This window comes from Oncorhynchus mykiss, chromosome 18, assembly GCF_057628025.1.
Source record: "Oncorhynchus mykiss isolate SJ-2025 chromosome 18, ASM5762802v1, whole genome shotgun sequence".
NCBI lineage: Eukaryota > Metazoa > Chordata > Actinopteri > Salmoniformes > Salmonidae > Oncorhynchus > Oncorhynchus mykiss.
Window position 1 is genome coordinate 23,366,622 of NC_143039.1, and position 18,213 is coordinate 23,384,834.

General features: G+C 40.9%; 1 protein-coding gene and 1 pseudogene across 2 annotated transcripts; both read left to right on the forward strand.

The window, feature by feature from the left end:
• Positions 1 to 2,487: 2,487 nt before the first annotated feature.
• LOC110495646 (uncharacterized) lies at positions 2,488 to 6,835 on the forward strand. The gene is made up of 2 exons (XM_021570983.3): positions 2,488 to 2,806; positions 5,712 to 6,835. Exons 1-2 carry the CDS (start codon positions 2,614 to 2,616, stop codon positions 6,308 to 6,310), a joined length of 792 nt encoding a protein of 263 aa, XP_021426658.3. The 5' UTR covers positions 2,488 to 2,613; the 3' UTR covers positions 6,311 to 6,835.
• A 7,856-nt stretch (positions 6,836 to 14,691) lies between these two features.
• Positions 14,692 to 17,019, forward strand: LOC110495647 (uncharacterized; annotated as a pseudogene). Its single transcript, XR_016488642.1, has 2 exons — positions 14,692 to 14,978; positions 15,865 to 17,019. The product of XR_016488642.1 is annotated as an uncharacterized LOC110495647 (transcript).
• Positions 17,020 to 18,213: the final 1,194 nt, after the last annotated feature.

The window sequence follows — 18,213 nt, forward strand, 5'->3', positions numbered from 1 at the left end:
GATGTTTTTTTGTTGCATTGGATGCTTCTCAATCAATCCGCCTATGTTGCACTTCTGCATTTGTGGCTAACGGTGGCAGAGCTAGAGCGATGTTTGTCAGACCATGTGACCTCGGTCTTCTCACAAAAATGTCTATCAGTGTAAACAATGTGGCAACAGCTTCACATGTAAGGGACACTTGACCATCCATTCAAAGATACACATACGGGAGAGACCATGTCAATGCAAAGACTGAGAAAGCCTTCTACCAGAAGATATAATTGACATTGCATATGAGAGTTCATACAGGAGAGAGAGCATGTATAGTAGCTGTCCTGTACGCAGGAAAAGTTACATCGCATTAAGGTAAACTACATGACCAAAAGTATGTGGACACATGCTCATCGAACATCTCATTCCAAAATCATGGGCATTCATTTGGAATTGGTCCCCCCTTGCTGTTATAAAAGCCTAAACTCTTCTAGGAAGGCTTTCCACTATATGTTGGAACATTGCTGTGGGGACTTGCTTCCATTCAGCCACAAGGATTAGTATGGTCGGGCACTGATGTTGGGCGATTAAGCTGGCTCACAGTCGGCATTCCGAAACATCCCAAAGGTGCTCGATGGGGTTGATGTCTGGGCTCTGTGCAGACCAGTCAAGTTCTTCCACACCGATCTCGACAAACCATTTATGTATGGACCTCACTTCATGCACAGGGGCATTGTCATGCTGAAACAGGAAAGGGCCCTCCCCAAACTGTTGCCACAAATTTGGAAGCACAGAATCGTCTAGAATGTCATTGTATGCTGTAGAGTTAAGATTTCTCTTCACTGGAACTAAGAGGCCTAGCCCGAATCATGAAATACAGCCCCAGACCATTATTCCTCCACAAAACTTTACAGTTGGCACTATACATTGGGGCAGGCAGCGTTCTCCTGGCATCCGCCAAACCCAGATTTGTCCATCAGACTTCCAGATGGTGAAGTGTGATTCATCACTCCAGAGAATGCGTTTCCACTGGTCCAAACTCCAACGGCGGCGAGCTTTACACCACTCCAGCTGAAGCTTGGCATTGCGCATGGTGATCTTAGGCTTGTGTGCGACTCCTCGGCCATGGAAACCCATTTCATGTAGCTCCAGAGACAGTTTGGAACTCGGTAGTGAGTGTTGCAACCGAGGACAGACTATTTGTAAGCGGTACGCGCTTCAGCACTCGGCTGTCCCGTTCTGTGAGCTTGTGCTGCCTACCACTCGGCGGTCCCGTTCTGTGAGCTTGTGTGGCCTACCACTCGGCGGTCCCGTTCTGTGAGCTTGTGTGGCCTACCACTCGGCGGTCCCGTTCTGTGAGCTTGTGTGGCCTACCACTCGGCGGTCCCGTTCTGTGAGCTTGTGTGGCCAACCACTCGGCGGTCCCGTTCTGTGAGCTTGTGTGGCCTACCACTCGGCGGTCCCGTTCTGTGAGCTTGTGTGGCCTAACACTCGGCGGTCCCGTTCTGTGAGCTTGTGTGGTCTACCACTCGTCGGTCCCGTTCTGTGAGCTTGTGTGGCCTACCACTCGGCGGTCCCGTTCTGTGAGCTTGTATGGCCTACCACTCGGCGGTCCCGTTCTGTGAGCTTGTATGGCCTACCACTTGGCGTCCGAGTGTTTGTTGCTCCTATATGTTTCCACTTCACAATAACAGCACTTTCAATAGACCGGGGCAGCTCTAGCAGGGCAGATTATTATTTTTTTTTTAAAGGTGGCATCCTGAGCTCTTCAGTAAGGTCCTTCTACTGCCAATGTGTGTCTATGGAGATTGCATGGCTTTGTGCTCAATTTTATACACCTGTCAGCAATGGGTGTGGCTGAAACAGCCAAATCCACTAATTTGAAGGGGTGTCCACATACTCATGTGTATATATATATATATATATATATATATATATATATATATATATATAGTGTATCTAAGATGTCATCAGCGTGTTTCACATGGGAGATCTCTTACCAGTCAAATCATGTGGCAAATACTTTAGTTTGAAAGGAAACTTGAAGTCTTATTTGATCACTCACAAAAGGGGTTACATAAAACTTAACCTGAAGTGAATCTGAAGTTAAAACAATACATTCATACTTTGTCATTGTGAATTTCTTGACACATCCAACTTGTGAATAGGTTTTATATTATGTTTTCTGGCAATTGATAACAGAACAAATTGTGTAATTTGTGGAGAGGGAAAAGCATTAGTCTATCAGATCTGTAAACTGAATCTAGCTCTGACTCAGAGACCTTACCCTCCAGGACACTGCTGGCTACAAGAAGTCCTCGCGGCTGTCTACAACAGAACACACACACGCCTGTTCTCCGTATAGACGACATGCTCTAGTTGCTTGCCTGGAGTGCAAATCCAGCTCAAATTTACCCCCGTTCATTGACGGCCTCCGGACGTGGTTTGACGTGCTCCAAGACATCAGGTGGCGCTAATGTAATGCAGTCTTACACCGTCAGCGGTTGATGAATAGAAAACACAGCACATTGTTGTTTACAAAGGTATCTACTACATAGCGTAAACCCGCTAGGCTGAAGCAGACAGACGTTTTAACATTTATTTGATAAAACAAACAGCTAGACTGTTATTGCCCTCGCCAATATGTCCAAACTACAGTTGCTGAATGTGTTCGTTACCGAGCGTTTGTCTGCGGCTGCTGTGGAGATATTCGGGGCTGTAGAGAAGACTATAGCAGAGTATCGGGAAGAAATCTTCCGTTCAGCAGAGGAGAACGAGCGTCTACGGAGGGAGATGGACATGATTATCAAATCAGAGATACAGTTATACAGAACAGGTCTGTAGCGAGTTAACGTTCGAGTTATACCATTTTACTTGTAGAATAATGATAATAGACTATTTATGTGGCACGTTGTGCAATTCTCACCCTGACCGCAACTCTGGGGAGTAATCATTAGTGCAAACAGATGCAAAATAATATTTTCTATTAAACAAATTCAAGTAGATCCCTCCCCGTTTCGTTTGCTTCCGTCTAAGAAACGTTTAGCAACAGAATTAATGAATACACCCCTGGTTTGCCAACGTTGCTTCTTTGAATCACGTGCTGTAGTGTAGACCAGGGTTGCGTTCAGTACGACAGAAAGGGGTGCAACGTTGAATTTAACGGAAACGGAACGACTATTTGAAAAAGTTGTGATTATGGTGGCCCAGAGGGCAGTTACCATGTGGTGATGGACGACTTTTTGCGATTTCAGACTGAAGGGATTCGATTAACCTGCCCGGGTTGAACCGCTAGTCCGGGCTGGTGAGAGAGGCACGCCCTATTGTCAAAAATGGAGCATGGTGCATCATTCAGGAACATTCAACATCTCTTCTCCATAAAATATAAAGTACCAGTCACAAGTTTGGAGACACCTACGCATTCAAGGGTTTTTCTTTATTTGTACTATTTTCTACATTGTAGAATAATAGTAAAGACATCAAACTATGAAATAACACACATGGAATCATGTAGTAACCAAAAAAGTGTTAAACAAATTTTAAAAAAAATGTATATTTGACATTCTTCAAAGTAGCCTCCCTTTGCCTTGATGACAGCTTTGAAGAATCTAAAATATATTTAGATTTGTTTAACACTTTTTGGGGGGTTACTACATGATTCCATATGTGTTATTTCATAGTATTGATAGTTATTTCATAGTATTGCACCTGGCTCACGAGCGGGAGGCAGCCCGGTTCTAAAACAAATGCAGTCAACGCTAACCCGGTACACCAGGAGCATGCATCGAATCCCCTCAAGTTCACACCCATATGTTATACCGCCTAGCGACCAGGGAGCGGTGTGTTCAGTTCGCTTGAAAGTGTGCTATGTTGCGGAACGTTTTGTCTTGTATGTTCTTTGAACCCACAACCAAACCTTATCCGTTCAATTGAACATTATTTTAAGTTTTTATGTACTGAATGCAACCCAGGCAGATGAACTGCCACAGGCGCTTTAAAAACTAGCACAGACCTCAAACAAAGTAGTTTTTCTACAGATTTTGGAAAAACTCAAATTTGAACTTTTCATATCGCCCCAAATTTATTCCAGTTACTGTGTGTGGGGAGAATCAGTAATATCCAGTCAGATCCTATGGCTGTCTCATAGTCACCAATGTGATATCAGCTGAACATACAGTTTATCTTTTGCATTGAAGTGTGTATCAAATCAAACTTTATTTGTCACATGCACCGAATACTACAGGTCCACCGCCATTTGCAATTGCTGTCTTTCCTAAACTGTATGTCTGTCAGCCTAGGCCTACAGCAAGTTTAACATTGTGCCATCGCCTCCAAAGACATTTGATCAAGTTCACTATTGCTATATCCTTTAGAAACATGCCTCGGCCTAATTAAAATACTTTAAAAGTATACAGCAAATAGGGGCGTTATTGTGACCATAAAGGGTGAACGATAGGCGTTTTTCAGGCGGACTTTTAATGCTCGTTCATGAGTGCAGTTTCAGGACGGGTCTGATTTTATAACTGTAAACATGCGTATGTATGGCCTGCGCCAAGTTGATCAATCTCAATAATTTTGTATGTGCGCAAACTTTTCAGAAATGGCGCACGCATTTAATTGGTGTGAAATTTACGCAACGTTATAAATGAGGCTGGTCTACTTACGCGCCAACCAGATAATATGAGCCTATGAGGTGTCTCGGTTTCTATACCTTCTCTGGTATAGATGCTGCGTTCATAACCAAGTGGGAAAGTGTTAATTACCAGTTGTAAAGTCGTAAATACGAGTTGGATGCATCCACATGCTTTGAACTCGTTGAGAAATGCAGATTGGCCAATGGCAAACAAGCTGCTTCAACCATAAACTAAAAGTACAGTTATCATGCTCACAAACAAATTGTGTTCAAAAACCACATTCATAGATTGCTTTTTATAAATAATGTTTTGTTGCATCGACTGGCCAAAAATGCCATTCCTGAGATAATTATCTTAATGTGTGACATCAGGTTTCAGCATGTGGGATAAGTCAGAGTTTGGGATGATAGATGAGTTTCCCACTAGTATTTACCAGTTGAAGGGACGTTTTTCCCTGTTGTATGTGGTAAATAGCATCTTCCCATTTGGTTATAAACAAAGCAAGACCAGTCTTCTTCTAAAGTGGGATTTTAGGGCAGACAGTGTCAGTGATCCAAAATGCACTCAGAACCCTACTGGGGACCTGACAGGACGGAACTGCTCCAGCCAGTACTCTGTGTAGCCCCTCGTCCATGACATCCTTCAATCCCAAGAGGTGTTCAGCTGCAGATATGATATCGATCAATCTTGAGTTCTTATCCATTCCGATGCAGTTTATAACCATAGCGATAAATGCATAACCATAGCGATAAATGCATAAGTCCACCTTTTTCAAGGCGAGGGTATCTGGACCCTGTACCTGGCGAACGGCACCCACAGGACTAGACTACGGTGTATCCACCATGGCAACCGACCCACTAGCACTTTCTTTCAATCTTTTGGCTGCATCGGCATAAGAGACACTGACTGGACAGCTCTTATCCTGGCAATCTCTGCCTCCTTCACCCTTACAGGGAATTCAGGGAGCTCATGTTCATGTTTCCCACCAGTGTAGACTAGACAACAAATCATCTTGTTTTTTTTTGCACAGACAGGCCTTCCAAGTAAAAGTACAGATTTTGTATTAAGATAAGTCAATATTGATTGAAAATATATGTTTCCCTCCAGACTTCCAGCAACTCACTCCCTCTGTTCCCCCTGAGCAGCAGAAGTGTGAGCAGGAGTGGAGCCCCAGTCTGGGGCAGGAGGACCCAGAGCCCACACAGATTAAAGAGGAACATCAGGAGTTCAGACTCAGTCAGGAGGACCCACCTCAGCCCTCACGTCTTTACCAAAAACAAACTGTGGATGACAGAGAGAGGAGCGCTCTACCTATCATCATAACTGAAGACATCAAAACAGAACCTGATGGAGAGGGCTACAGAGTACCACAACCAACCAGTGATCAGCCCCTCTCAGTTCATCCAGACTGCTCTGCTACACTGGAAAAACCATATTGGTGTAAACAATGTGGCAAAAGCTTTACACGTAAGGGAAACTTGACCTTGCATTTAAAGATACACACAGGAGAGAAACCTTTTCTGTGCAAACAATGTGGCAAAAGGTTTAACCAGAAGAGCAACTTGACCATCCACACAAGGGTACACACAGGAGAGAATCCCTATCAGTGCAAACAATGTGGCAAAAGGTTTAACCATAAGAGCAACTTGACCAGCCATACAAGGATACACACAGGAGAGAATCTGTATCAATGTAAAGCTATTTAAGACTTCATCAGTGTGTTCACACGGGAGAAATCTAACCAGTGCAAATAATGTGGCAAAAGCTTTGGTTATAAACAGCCATACATCACATATGAGCACTCACATTAAAGGGCATACATTATATTACTGCAGTGAGTACAGCAAAAGCTTCAGCCTGAAGTGAAAGTGAAAACAACAAATTATACTTTGTATCATAGTGGATTACTTCTCACATCCAACTTGTAAATTAATGTTATGTTCTGTTTTCTGGCACTTGACAACAAAACAAATTGAGTTGTGAAAATCAGTATGAAAATCATCAGTCAGTATTAGACTTCTTAGCTGAAACTAGCTCTCAATTTCAGAGACCTACAGTGCATTCGGAAAGTAATCAGACCCCTTGACTTTTTCCATTTTGTTATGTTACAGCCTTATTCTAAAATGGATTAAATAGTTTTTTTTCTCTCATTAATCTACACACAATACCCCATAATGACAAAGCAAAAACAGTTTTTTAGAAATTTTTGCAAATGGATCTCTCTGTACTTTGCTCCGTTCAGCTTTGCCTCGATCCTGACTAGTCTCCCGGTCCCTGCAACTGAAAAACATCCCCACAGCATTATGCTGCCACCACCATGCTACACCGTAGGGTGTAGGTTTCCTCCAGAAGTGACGCTTGGCATTCAGGTCAAAGATTTCAATCTTGGTTTCATCAGACCAGAGAATCTTGTTTCTCATTGTCTGAGAGTCTTTTAGGTGCCTTTTGGCAAACTCCAAGCGGGCTGTCATGTGCCTTTTGCTGAGGAGTGGCATCCGTCTGGCCACTCTACCATAAAAGCCTGATTGGTGGAGTGCTGCAGAGATGTTTGTCCTTCTGGAAGGTTCCCCCATCTCCACAGAGTGACTCTGGAGCTCTGTCAGAGTGACCATCAGGTTCTTGGTCTCCTCCCCCGATTGTTCAGTTTGGCTGGGCGGCCAGCTCTAGGAAGAGTTTTGGTGGTTCCAAACTTCTTACATTTAAGAATGCTGGAGGATACTGTGTTGTTGAGGACCTTCAATGCTGCAGACATTTTTTGGTACCCTTCCCCAGATCTGAGCCTCGACACAATCCTGTCTCGGAGCTCTACGGACAATTCCTTTGACCTCATGGCTTGGTTTTTGCTTTGACATGCACTGTCAACTGTGGGACCTTATATAGACAGGTGCGTGCCTTTCCAAATCGTGTCCTATCAATTGAATTGTAGAAGTTGTAGAAACATCAAGGATGATCAATGGAAACAGGATGCACCTGATATCAATTCCCAGTCTCATTTGCAAACATTTTCTATACTGTTTTCGCTTTGTCATTATGGGGTATTGTGTGTAGATTGCTGAGAATTGTTTATTATTTCATCAATTTTAGAATAAGGCTGCAATGTAACAATGTGGAAAAAGTGAAGGAGGACACTGCTGGCTTCAGGAAGCCCTCACCATATCATTTGAGGAAAAATGTCTCTATGTATTTGTGTTTTTTGTTTTTAATGCTTTGGTTGTTTTGTGCAAAGATGAAAAAAATGAAATGAATTACAAATAAAGAAACATTTTTCCTTTCTTTGTCTACAACTAAAGAAAAAGGAAGCCCTCACCACTGTATCTAGCACAGAGCGCACATTTGGATTTCTAAACAATAGGAGTTCTTATTCAATTGTTTAACAATGACATACAGGATATTTGGGCCACTATCTTCTATCTGTACCAACTAGAGGTTGACCGATTATGATTTTTCAACGCCGATACCGATTATTGGAGGACCAAAAAAAGCCGATACCGATTAATCGGACGATTTGTTTGTTTTATAATAATGACAATTACAACAATACTGAATGAACACTTATTTTAACTTAATATAATACATCAATAAAATCAATGTAGCCTCAAGTAAGTAATTAAACATGTTCAATTTGGTTTAAATAATGCAAAAACAAAGTGTTGGAGAAGAAAGTAAAAGTGCAATATGTGCTATGTAAGAAAGCTAATGTTTAAGTTCCTCGCTCAGAACATGAGAACATATGAAAGCTGGTGGTTCCTTTTAACATGAGTCTTCAATATTCCCAGGTAAGAAGTTTTAGGTTGTAGTTATTATAGGAATTATAGGACTATTTCCCTCTATACCATTTGTATTTCATTAACCTTTGACTATTGGATGTTCTTATAGGCACTTTAGTATTGCCAGTGTAAAAGTATAGCTTCCGTCCTTCTCCTTGCTCCTCCCTGGGCTCGAACCAGCAACACAACGACAACAGCCACCATCGAAGCAGCGTTACCCCTGCAGAGCAAGGGGAACAACTACTAGAAGGCTTAGAGCGAGTGACGTTTGAAACGCTATTAGCGCGCGGTAACTAGCTAGCCATTTCACTTTGGTTACACCAGCCTCATCTCGGGAGTTGATAGGCTTGAATGTCATAAACAGCACAATGTTTGATGCACAATGAAGAGCTGCTGGCAAAATGCACGAAAGTGCTGTTTGAATTAATGTTTACGCGCCTGCTTCTGCCTACCACCGCTCAGTCAGATACTTAGATACTTGTATGCTTGTATGCTTGTATGCTCAGTCAGATTGTATGCAACGCAGGACATGCTAGATAATATCTAGTAATATTATCAACCATGTGTAGTTAACTAGTGATTATGATTGATTGTTTTTTATAAGATAAGTTTAATGCTAGCTCGCAACTTAACTTGGCTTACTGCATTCGCGTAACAGGTCTCCTTGTGGAGTGCAACGAGAGAGAGGCAGGTCTTTATTGCATTGGACTAGTTAACTGTAAGGTTGCAAGATTGGATCCCCCGAGCTGACAAGGTGAAAATCTATCGTTCTGCCCCTGAACAAGGCAGTTAACCCACCGCTTCTAGGCCGTCATTGAAAATAAGAATGTGTCCTTAACTGACTTGCCTAGTTAAATAAACGTATAAAAAAATTAAAATATTTATTGGCAAATCGGCGCCCAAAAATACCGATTTCCGATTGTTATGAAAACTTGAAATCGGCCCTAATTAATCGGCCATTCTGATTAATCAGTCAACCTCTAGTACCAACGGCTGCATGTTAGAATATTGAAGTAGCCTATCACATCTGTGTTGACAGTTAATAATGCAGCAAATAATTTGTTTTAATAAAGTTTTTTTTTTCAATGGATGTCATAGTGAAACCCTATTTTTCTCTGTTGATCAAGATTTTTGTGATGGTTCATATCAGGAAGGTGTAATACATCCTCTATCAGCTCTATTCCCTGCCTCTTATCCCCAACCCTATCCTGAACCGTTTTCATAAAGCGTCTGAGATGAGGGCCGATCTAGAATCAGTTCGCCCCTGCCCATTCATTATAATTGAAGAAGCAAAACTAGATCAGCACTCCCACTCAGACGCTTTGGATCCGATTTAGAAAACTATGCCTTTTTTATGCCCTTCTCAGTAGTTGGTATTCAGACGTACCATATGAAGGTGCATAATGGGCTTTGCAGGCGTGATTCTTTTGTGTGCGCTGAATAAATGTAATTCAACCGCTGGCCAAAAGATGTTCTCATTGAGTTTTAATTCAGCAAGGTTTTCAGGTCATTTATCTTAAGCCGTGATCCCTTAAATACAGTGTCCTTTCAATTAGAATTTAGTCGACAGACTAGAATAAATTGAGAGAACGAGTTCAGAAACGGTTCAGAAAATAGGGGTAAATGAAAGAAAGCCATCTAAATATTATTTGTTTAAATCCATATCCCTATTTGCTGAACCCGTTCTCTCTGTGTATTCTAGTCTGTCGACAAAATTCTAAATATTGCGACATGGGTTTGGTTCAAACTGTTACGGCTCAGTCTGTGCCCCAGCTCCATAACGATTGAATTAGCCTGCATCCATTTTTTTTGGTAACACTTTACTTGACACCTAGCATCATAACGCGTTATGACACGGTCATATTCATGTCAAAATATGTCATAACAGCTGACATAACTTGTCATAACCTGTCCATAATATCGTCATAACACTGCCATGACCCATATATTTACACCTGTTGTGACATATTGTGTTATTTTATGGCTGGTTAAGACACCTACATAAGAGTGTCAATCTACATTTATTCAAATGTGTTTTTTCGCTGCCAAGAATTGTCCTTTAGTTTGAAAGTTTTCCAAGAGTGCACAAAGCTGTAATCAAGGCAAAGGGTGGCTATTTGAAGAATCTCAAATATATTTTGATTTGTTTAATACTTTTTTGGTTACTACATAATTCCATATGTGTTATTTCATAGTTTTGATGTCTTCACTATTATTCTACAACATAGAAAATAGTAAAAATAAAGAAAAACCCTTGAATGAGTAGGTGTTCTAAAACTTTTGACCGGTAGTGTACACACATTACATTTTAAATAAATAGTAATCAGACATCTCCGGTATAAATTATGTAGTTATGTAGAAATCTTACTTTGTGCATCTTCTCTTTGGTGTCATAAACAATCCTTCTTCTTGCCTGTGCTTGGTAAGGATAAGTGTGGGGCGTTATGACCTCCTCCTTTAGACTAGTTAAGATACGAGACAGTGCCAAACACATGCCAGAACCAACCCTATGAACTATGCCTATGTAACGTGCCTGTAACCAGTCTATAAGGGAACTAAACGGGACTGTCCCGTTAGAGCTTCTGACAGACGTTCACTATGGTTAATTAAGTTTGTTGGAACCTCTCCAGTGCACTGACAATAAACAATGATTCATTTGAGATTGACTTCGGGTGTCCCTATGTAAGAATTTACATGACATAGTGTTTTCAGTAATAACCATTACAGATCATGGACTGAGAGCTCTACTCTCAGTCCATCCCACTTATCTCCATAGACCACCCTCTTTTGATTTCCAAGTGCCGTTTTTCAACTGTGCTGTGATGTTTTACATTAATTTTGCATAGTATACACAGATTGTGAGCTAAAGATTAAGACCTTTCCTGTTAGTGTTATTATGTTGTTGATTGATTGACTATGGCATTCCAAATCGCCCAACACTGCTATTTGTAAGATTAATTTTAAATGGATGTTAATTGTTCAGACATTCCTGAGCGTGTGACCAGAAACAAGCTACATTGGGGCGATACCAGAAAAATCAATGGAGGCTTCTCAGAGGAGGAAGGGGAGGACCATCCTCTTCATTGAATTTCATAAATAAATAAGAAACATTAAAAAAGTGATCCTTTATAGATAAAACTATACTAAATATTATTTTTTTGTGCTGTTCCAAATGTCTGAATAAAAATGACAGTTAGTGCAGAATGGTGCTTTTTTTGTTGTTGGGGGGGGGCTGAAGGGGGGGGTTCGCCCAGAGAGCCATACAAGCTAGAACCGCCACTGATGTGCCATGGAATCGGTACATAGACAATCTCTTCGCAGCTATTTTGCGATCTGTATTGCGCAGCTGTCAACATTTTTGTCCTCAAATGAAACTGGTAAATTTAGTCTATTTATGCAAATCTTTTTCACCAAATTTTGGTCTCTAAGATATTGCTGACAAACATGTTCCCTACTTTCTCCCCCTTCCACTTGCCTCCTGTAACGATTGTCCTCTTCTTCTGACAAGGAGTAAGAGAGATCGGACGAATTTGCAGCGTGGTAATTGTCCATTTTAATAAGTCAAACTGAACACTACAACATACAAAATAACACCGTGAAACAAACAAAACGGTCCAGTGTGGTACTAACACGGAAAATAATCACGCACGAAACACAATAGAAAACAGGCTACCTAAATATGGTTCTCAATCAGGGACAACGATTGACAGCTGCCTCTGATTGAGAACCATACCAGGCCAAACACAGAAATAGCAAATCATAGAAAAATTAACATAGACAACCCACCCAACTCACGCCCTGACCATACTAAAACAAAGACATAATAAAAGAACTAAGGTCAGAACGTGACACCTCCTCCATTTTTGCAGTAATGCTGCAATCAGTTGATTGTAACTTTGGATTAAGCAAACATTCCCATCTTTTTTTTATATTTGCATGTGTGACATAACTCCACCATTCCTATTCAAATTATCATGAATAAATATAAAACAAGAAAAAAAAGTTAAATAAAGATTTGTTTTATTTTTTATTAATCAGTATATTTGTTGTAATATTTGTTCTATCTTTTCTGGAGGATAAAACTGAAATTGTAACCAGCTGTGTATAACTTGTTTAAAACCTCAAGGGATGTAAAGACCCCTGTTTAGGGGACCTGCGTGGTTCTGGTACTGGTTCCGACCAACATTTTCACTTACAAATCCATCTGTGGACACTGTAGATCGAAATGGCTTGCATTGAGCGATAGCCCTGGTTCCCACGGACACAGTATGAATAGGAATGGTGGAGTTATATTGTCTGAGCCTGGAAACTCCTTGAAGCTGGACTGTCCCTCCTACCATACCATTTTCACAGCTGACTGTCCATCAACTCCTGGCTGAACCCTACACCACATCCACTGACAAAGCACATGCCTGCAATCATTACAGGGGTGGCTCATCACTGTATCACTGTATCACTGTAGCACATTCAGAGATCGATTTATAGCCATTGATCTAAAATTATTCATATATTTTAAACATAGAAATGTTTGTTTGTCATAGACTGACAAGATTCATAGGAAATGATAGGCAAGCTCCTAACTAGTTCAGGAAACCAAGCTATAGCTCTGTGTGCCGTTCACAGCGATGAGGGCAAACGTTTTGATCAAGAGGAACCTTTAGAAAATATACATATTTTCTCTAACACTAGACACACAGATATCTATTTTACAGTTGGAACGAAGGTGAAATATTCTAGTTTGATTATACTATATTTAGAAAGCACACTGTAAGTCATCTCGAGCCTTATTCATAACGTTTTGTTGAATAGGAAATGCATCATATCAAATATGTCATATTTGTATCATATTTGTACTCTTTACTTGAGCTTGTGTCCTTAAAAGTGACTACACCTCAGAAATATCTAACTATTTTTACCAGAATGGGGAGATTGAACCTTTCTTGGAGTATGCAGGATGACTATTTATAGTCTGTGGCCCTCTCATGATAAATAATTACTTTTGGGGATTATGTAGATTACATTTAGTTGCATTTAACTGAAAGGGGGATACTTTGAACAAAGTTTCCTTTTCAATTCATCGAAAATGAGAAGTTGTAATCTGTATAAACGCAAAAAGGTCATTTTGAACAAAGGTTGAGCTTTTCTTAATAATCTACTGTAGAACCAGTTTGGGTTTAAGTATAACTTACATATGAGTGAAGCTTTTAGTGAGAGGTTTAATGGTTTAATATTTAAAGGCATAGCCGCGGGAAGTAGCGGTGCTGTAGGTGCTGCAGCACCCTCTGACAATCACAATTTTAAAAATTATTAATATAAAAAATGTATACAGCATTTGTTTTGTTTCACCAAATTAGTGCACTAGGCCTTTATTACTCCTGTATGAGCGGAGAGGAGCAAATTATTGGTCAGCAGAGCGGGGAGAAATGCAGAATCTTCCAGCGGCCATGTTTCATTATTTCAGTCGCACAAACTCATATTCATTATATGAATAGGCACCTTTAATTAGCAATATTTTGGGCTCATATGATTCAAAAACAACATGTCATCTGGAGTAGGCTGCGCCATAAATTAGTCCGTAAAATGGAGATTGGACTCGAGTTAATCAATGTGATTTGTCCATAAATATACAGGTATACCTCTCCATGGTTGCAGAATCTTGTCTATTTTTGCTAACTTTCAATTAAACTTTATTGTGGTAAATGAATTGATATCTTTAAGGATATGAATATCAAGTATGTCTACTTCACCATCAGGCCATTTTATGGGTAAACTACAAGGTAATGTAAAAATGTGTCTTTTAACATAAGGTCCACTTATCATAATTGGGTTTAAGTCCAAATAGGATAGAAAAGGGATCCATATCTTCAATGATACTGTGTAGGGATCCAGATTTGCGGATTTAAGAGGTCATTTTTGTCATTGGTATACATTGACACTTTTGTTTTCAAGCCCTGGGTATCTGACCCCCAGAATTGGGGCCTTTGTGAATACAACCCCTGGGCCTAACCCTGTGTTACTGGTTAGGGTCAACTTTGACCTCCTCCCAACTGATGTCTCCTGGGACATGATGGTTTAAATAGAAGGCACTAAGAGACAATGCAAAGGCATGAAAAAAACGTCTCGTTGTTACAGAATATACTGACTGACAACAGTTAGAAATCTAAACTAGCAATTCAGAGTAGTCTGATAGACGAAGAAGAATATATTTTAGCTCAATTTGGTGTTGGGGGTAGGATCTAGTAACTGGTTTTCCATTAAATGCTCCAAGACAGCAGGTGGCGCTATTGTAGTGCAGTCTGTTTTTCACCGATTGCGTTGTGTAAATAGCACACCGTCCATCATTGTTTACATATGTTCTAGATTAGATCTGCTAGGCCAAATCAGACAGAGAAATTTCAAAATGTCTTTGATCGCCAATATGTCAAAACTACAGTTGTTGAATGTGTTCGTCACCGAGCGTTTATCCGCGGCTGCTGTGGAGATATTCGGGGCCGTAGAGAAGACCATTGCAGAGTTTCAGGAACTAATCTCCTGTTCAGCAGAGGAGAACGAGGGTCTACGGAGACTGTTGGCCATGGTTATCAAACCAGAGATAAAGTTACACAGAGTTGGTGTGTATAGCGAGCTACAGTTGTGATACGAGATTTGTATATTTAACGTCATTAGACTAGATAATTCAGGTGGCACGTTGTGATATGCGCACTCTCAGCCCAATATTATACCTTTGATCAATTATTTAATTAACTAATAAAACGAGGTTTAAATTGCCAGCAGATGCAACCTGTTTGCTTACAGCTGCACTAGGGTCTGACCGTTTTCCTGCATAGATGAAGACCGGGTGGAGGGATGACAATTCGGAGTACATTTTTCGAGACATATCTCGCGCCGGCTCCGTAGGAAGCCTGTCCAACCCTACTGCAGCTGTAAACAAGTGGGTTGGATATGCTGGTTGAAGTCTGGAGGGTATTCCAAAACGACTGCATTAGAGAACTCATGGTCCAATGACTTTACCTGTAGTAGACCCACGTGTCCCGAGTCTGAAGCTATCTACATCCTAGTCCTGATTAGAGCCATTTGTCCCTCGTCTGAAGCTATCTACACTCTAGTCCCGATTAGCTAAACACATTTACAGTGCATTCTGAAAGTATTCAGACCCCTTGACGTTTTCCACGTTATGTTTTTGCCTTATTCTAAAATTGATTTTTTTTTAAGTCTTCATCGATCTACACACAATACCCCATAATGACAAAGCGAAAAACATTGGCGTCCATATTAGATTTTGATTTGGGGAGAGAAGTAGCATATAAAAACTGGATTTAATAGTTCTTTGTTCATTGGTCAGCGACGCAAACGGCGATTCTGTTTCTGCAAATTCTGTTATTCAATACGTTTCAATGGGCTTTAGTAGTAAAGGCCAAAATCAATATTTTATCAAATAATTGTATATATTTTTTTGATACCTAAAGGGGTTCTAAAATTAAAAATCAAAGCAGAACTGTGAGCAGGAGTGGAGCCCCAGTCTGGGGCAGGAGGACCCAGAACCCACACAGATTAAAGAGGAACAATAGGAGCTCATACTCAGTCAGGAGGACCCACCTCAGCCTTCACATCTTTACCAAAACCAAACTGTGGATGATGGAGAGAGGAGCGCTCTACCTATCATCATAACTGAAGAGATCAAAACAGAACCTGATGGAGAGGACTACAGAGTACCACAACCAACCAGTGATCAGCCCCACTCAGTTCATCCAGACTGCTCTGCTGCAGTGGAGAAACTATATCAGTGTAAACAATGTGGCAACAGCTTCACACGTAAGGGACACTTGACCATCCATTCAAGGATACACACAGGAGAGAAATCTTATCTGTGCAAACAATGTGGCAAAAGCTTCATCCAGAAAGGTGACTTGGACAGACATACAAGGATACACACAGGGGAGAGATCTTTTCAGTGTGAAGACAGTGGCAAAGCTTTCAACCAGAAGATAGAATTGACATTGCATATGAGAGTTCATAGAGGACAGAGACCATACAGCTGTCCTGATTGCAGGAAAAGTTACATGGAATTAAGCCATTTAAGACGTCATCAGAGCGTTCACACAGGGGAGAAACTTCATCCGTGCAAAGAATGTGACAAATGCTTTAGTTATAAAGGAAGCTTGAAGTTGCATATGAGCACTCACGCAAAAGGGATACATAATATCCCTGCAATGAGTGCAGCAAGTGGATCTGAAGTGAAAACAACAAATTATACTTTATCATTGTGGATTTCTTGTTACATCCAACTTTAAATTAATGTTCTATTTTCTGGCACTAGACAAAAAAGCGAATTGAGTTGTGTGTGTGTGGAGGGGGAAGCATCACTCAGTGTCAGCTTTTTAAGGTGAATCTAGCTCTCACTTTCAGGGACCTACCCTCCAGGACACTGCTGGCTTCAGGAAGTCCTCACCACTGTATCTAGCACAGAGCACACACTTGGATTTCTAAACAACAGGAGTTCCTATTCAATTGTTTAACAATGACATACAGGATATTTGGGCCACTATCTTCTATCTGTACTGATGGCTGCATGTTAGAATATTGAAGTAGCGCATCACATCTGTATTGACTCAATACAGCAAATAATTTGTTTTAATAAAGTAGTTTTTTCAATGGATGTCATAGTGAAACCCTATTTTTCTCTGTTGAACATGATTGCTGTGATGGTTCATATCAGGAAGGTTTAATACATCCTCTATCAGCTCTATTTCTTGCCTCTTACCCCCAACCCTATCCTGGAACAGCATTCCTAAACTCTCAGACGCTTTGTCCATACAGGCCCTGTGTCAATTGTACCTCATGACTGGTGTCTCGTGGGACATGGTTGAAAGTAAATCTGTGCCTTTGTTTAATTATTGGGTCACAAAGACCTTTGTTGGGTAAAGGTCAGGCTGTAAAGGACTTTGGGAACCATTACCTTATACTGACAGTGGCTTCCTGTGAATACTGTGAGTGTTTAAATGTAGGTCAGTGTGATATTTGACAGGCCACATTCCTAAGGAACACCAGCGTCATGGAGAATCCTCAACAGTCCAACTGACCTGACCGCGCCCTCCACAACTGTGTCTCCTTCCCCCATCCCCGAGCCTGACCCCAGAGGGCCCCGAGGTACAGTGTTGTGAGAATCAGGCCCAGCTTTAACTGAGTGTTTGGGTACATCTCAGTAGTCATAAGTCTGACCCCTCCCCTTTTCCACTCCTTTGACTCCTCCTTTTTCCACTCCTTTGCAATTATTCTGCAGGTCGTTGTTTTGTGAGAGAAGGGTTCTCCGTTAACTAAAGTAACTGGAGTAAACAATCAGGTAGATCATAGCAGGATAGCTATAATGATACTTTTTGCCTGTGCATACTGCTCTCTACTTGCATGGCTCTCAACACATTTTGGGGTTGTGGTTATTCCTCCTGTGGTAGTGACTGTCAGAAATTCCACTATAATGGCAAACTTGAACTGGTGCTGACCTGACACCAAGACGACTGTCTCATCATCTCTAATAACACTTGGCAAAAGAATGTTGTAGAGATTTATTCGGATAGATATTACTAGATCCACAAAAATCGATCATTTACGTCTAGCATGTTTACTTTTACCCAAATATTTGCCTGTAGGATTAGGGGGACAGTGTCGCTGGCGCCCGTCTTACAAAAACAATAAAGAATCAACCACAAAGTTAACGAATCATGAAATATAATGAAAATATTTCTGAAGATAACAAACGGGTAGTCCCACTTCTAAACTAATCCTCGACCAGCTGTGGGGTGGTTTGATTTGGCCCTATTTGGTCAATGCCTCCTAGTAATCTCCAG

Excerpts from the sequence above, each read along its gene's own strand:
- LOC110495646 (XM_021570983.3), top strand. The coding sequence starts at position 2,614 with ATGTCCAAACTACAGTTGCTGAATGTGTTCGTTACCGAGCGTTTGTCT. Across the intron at positions 2,807-5,711 it reads GATACAGTTATACAGAACAG|ACTTCCAGCAACTCACTCCC; the intron begins GTCTGTAGCGAG and ends GTTTCCCTCCAG.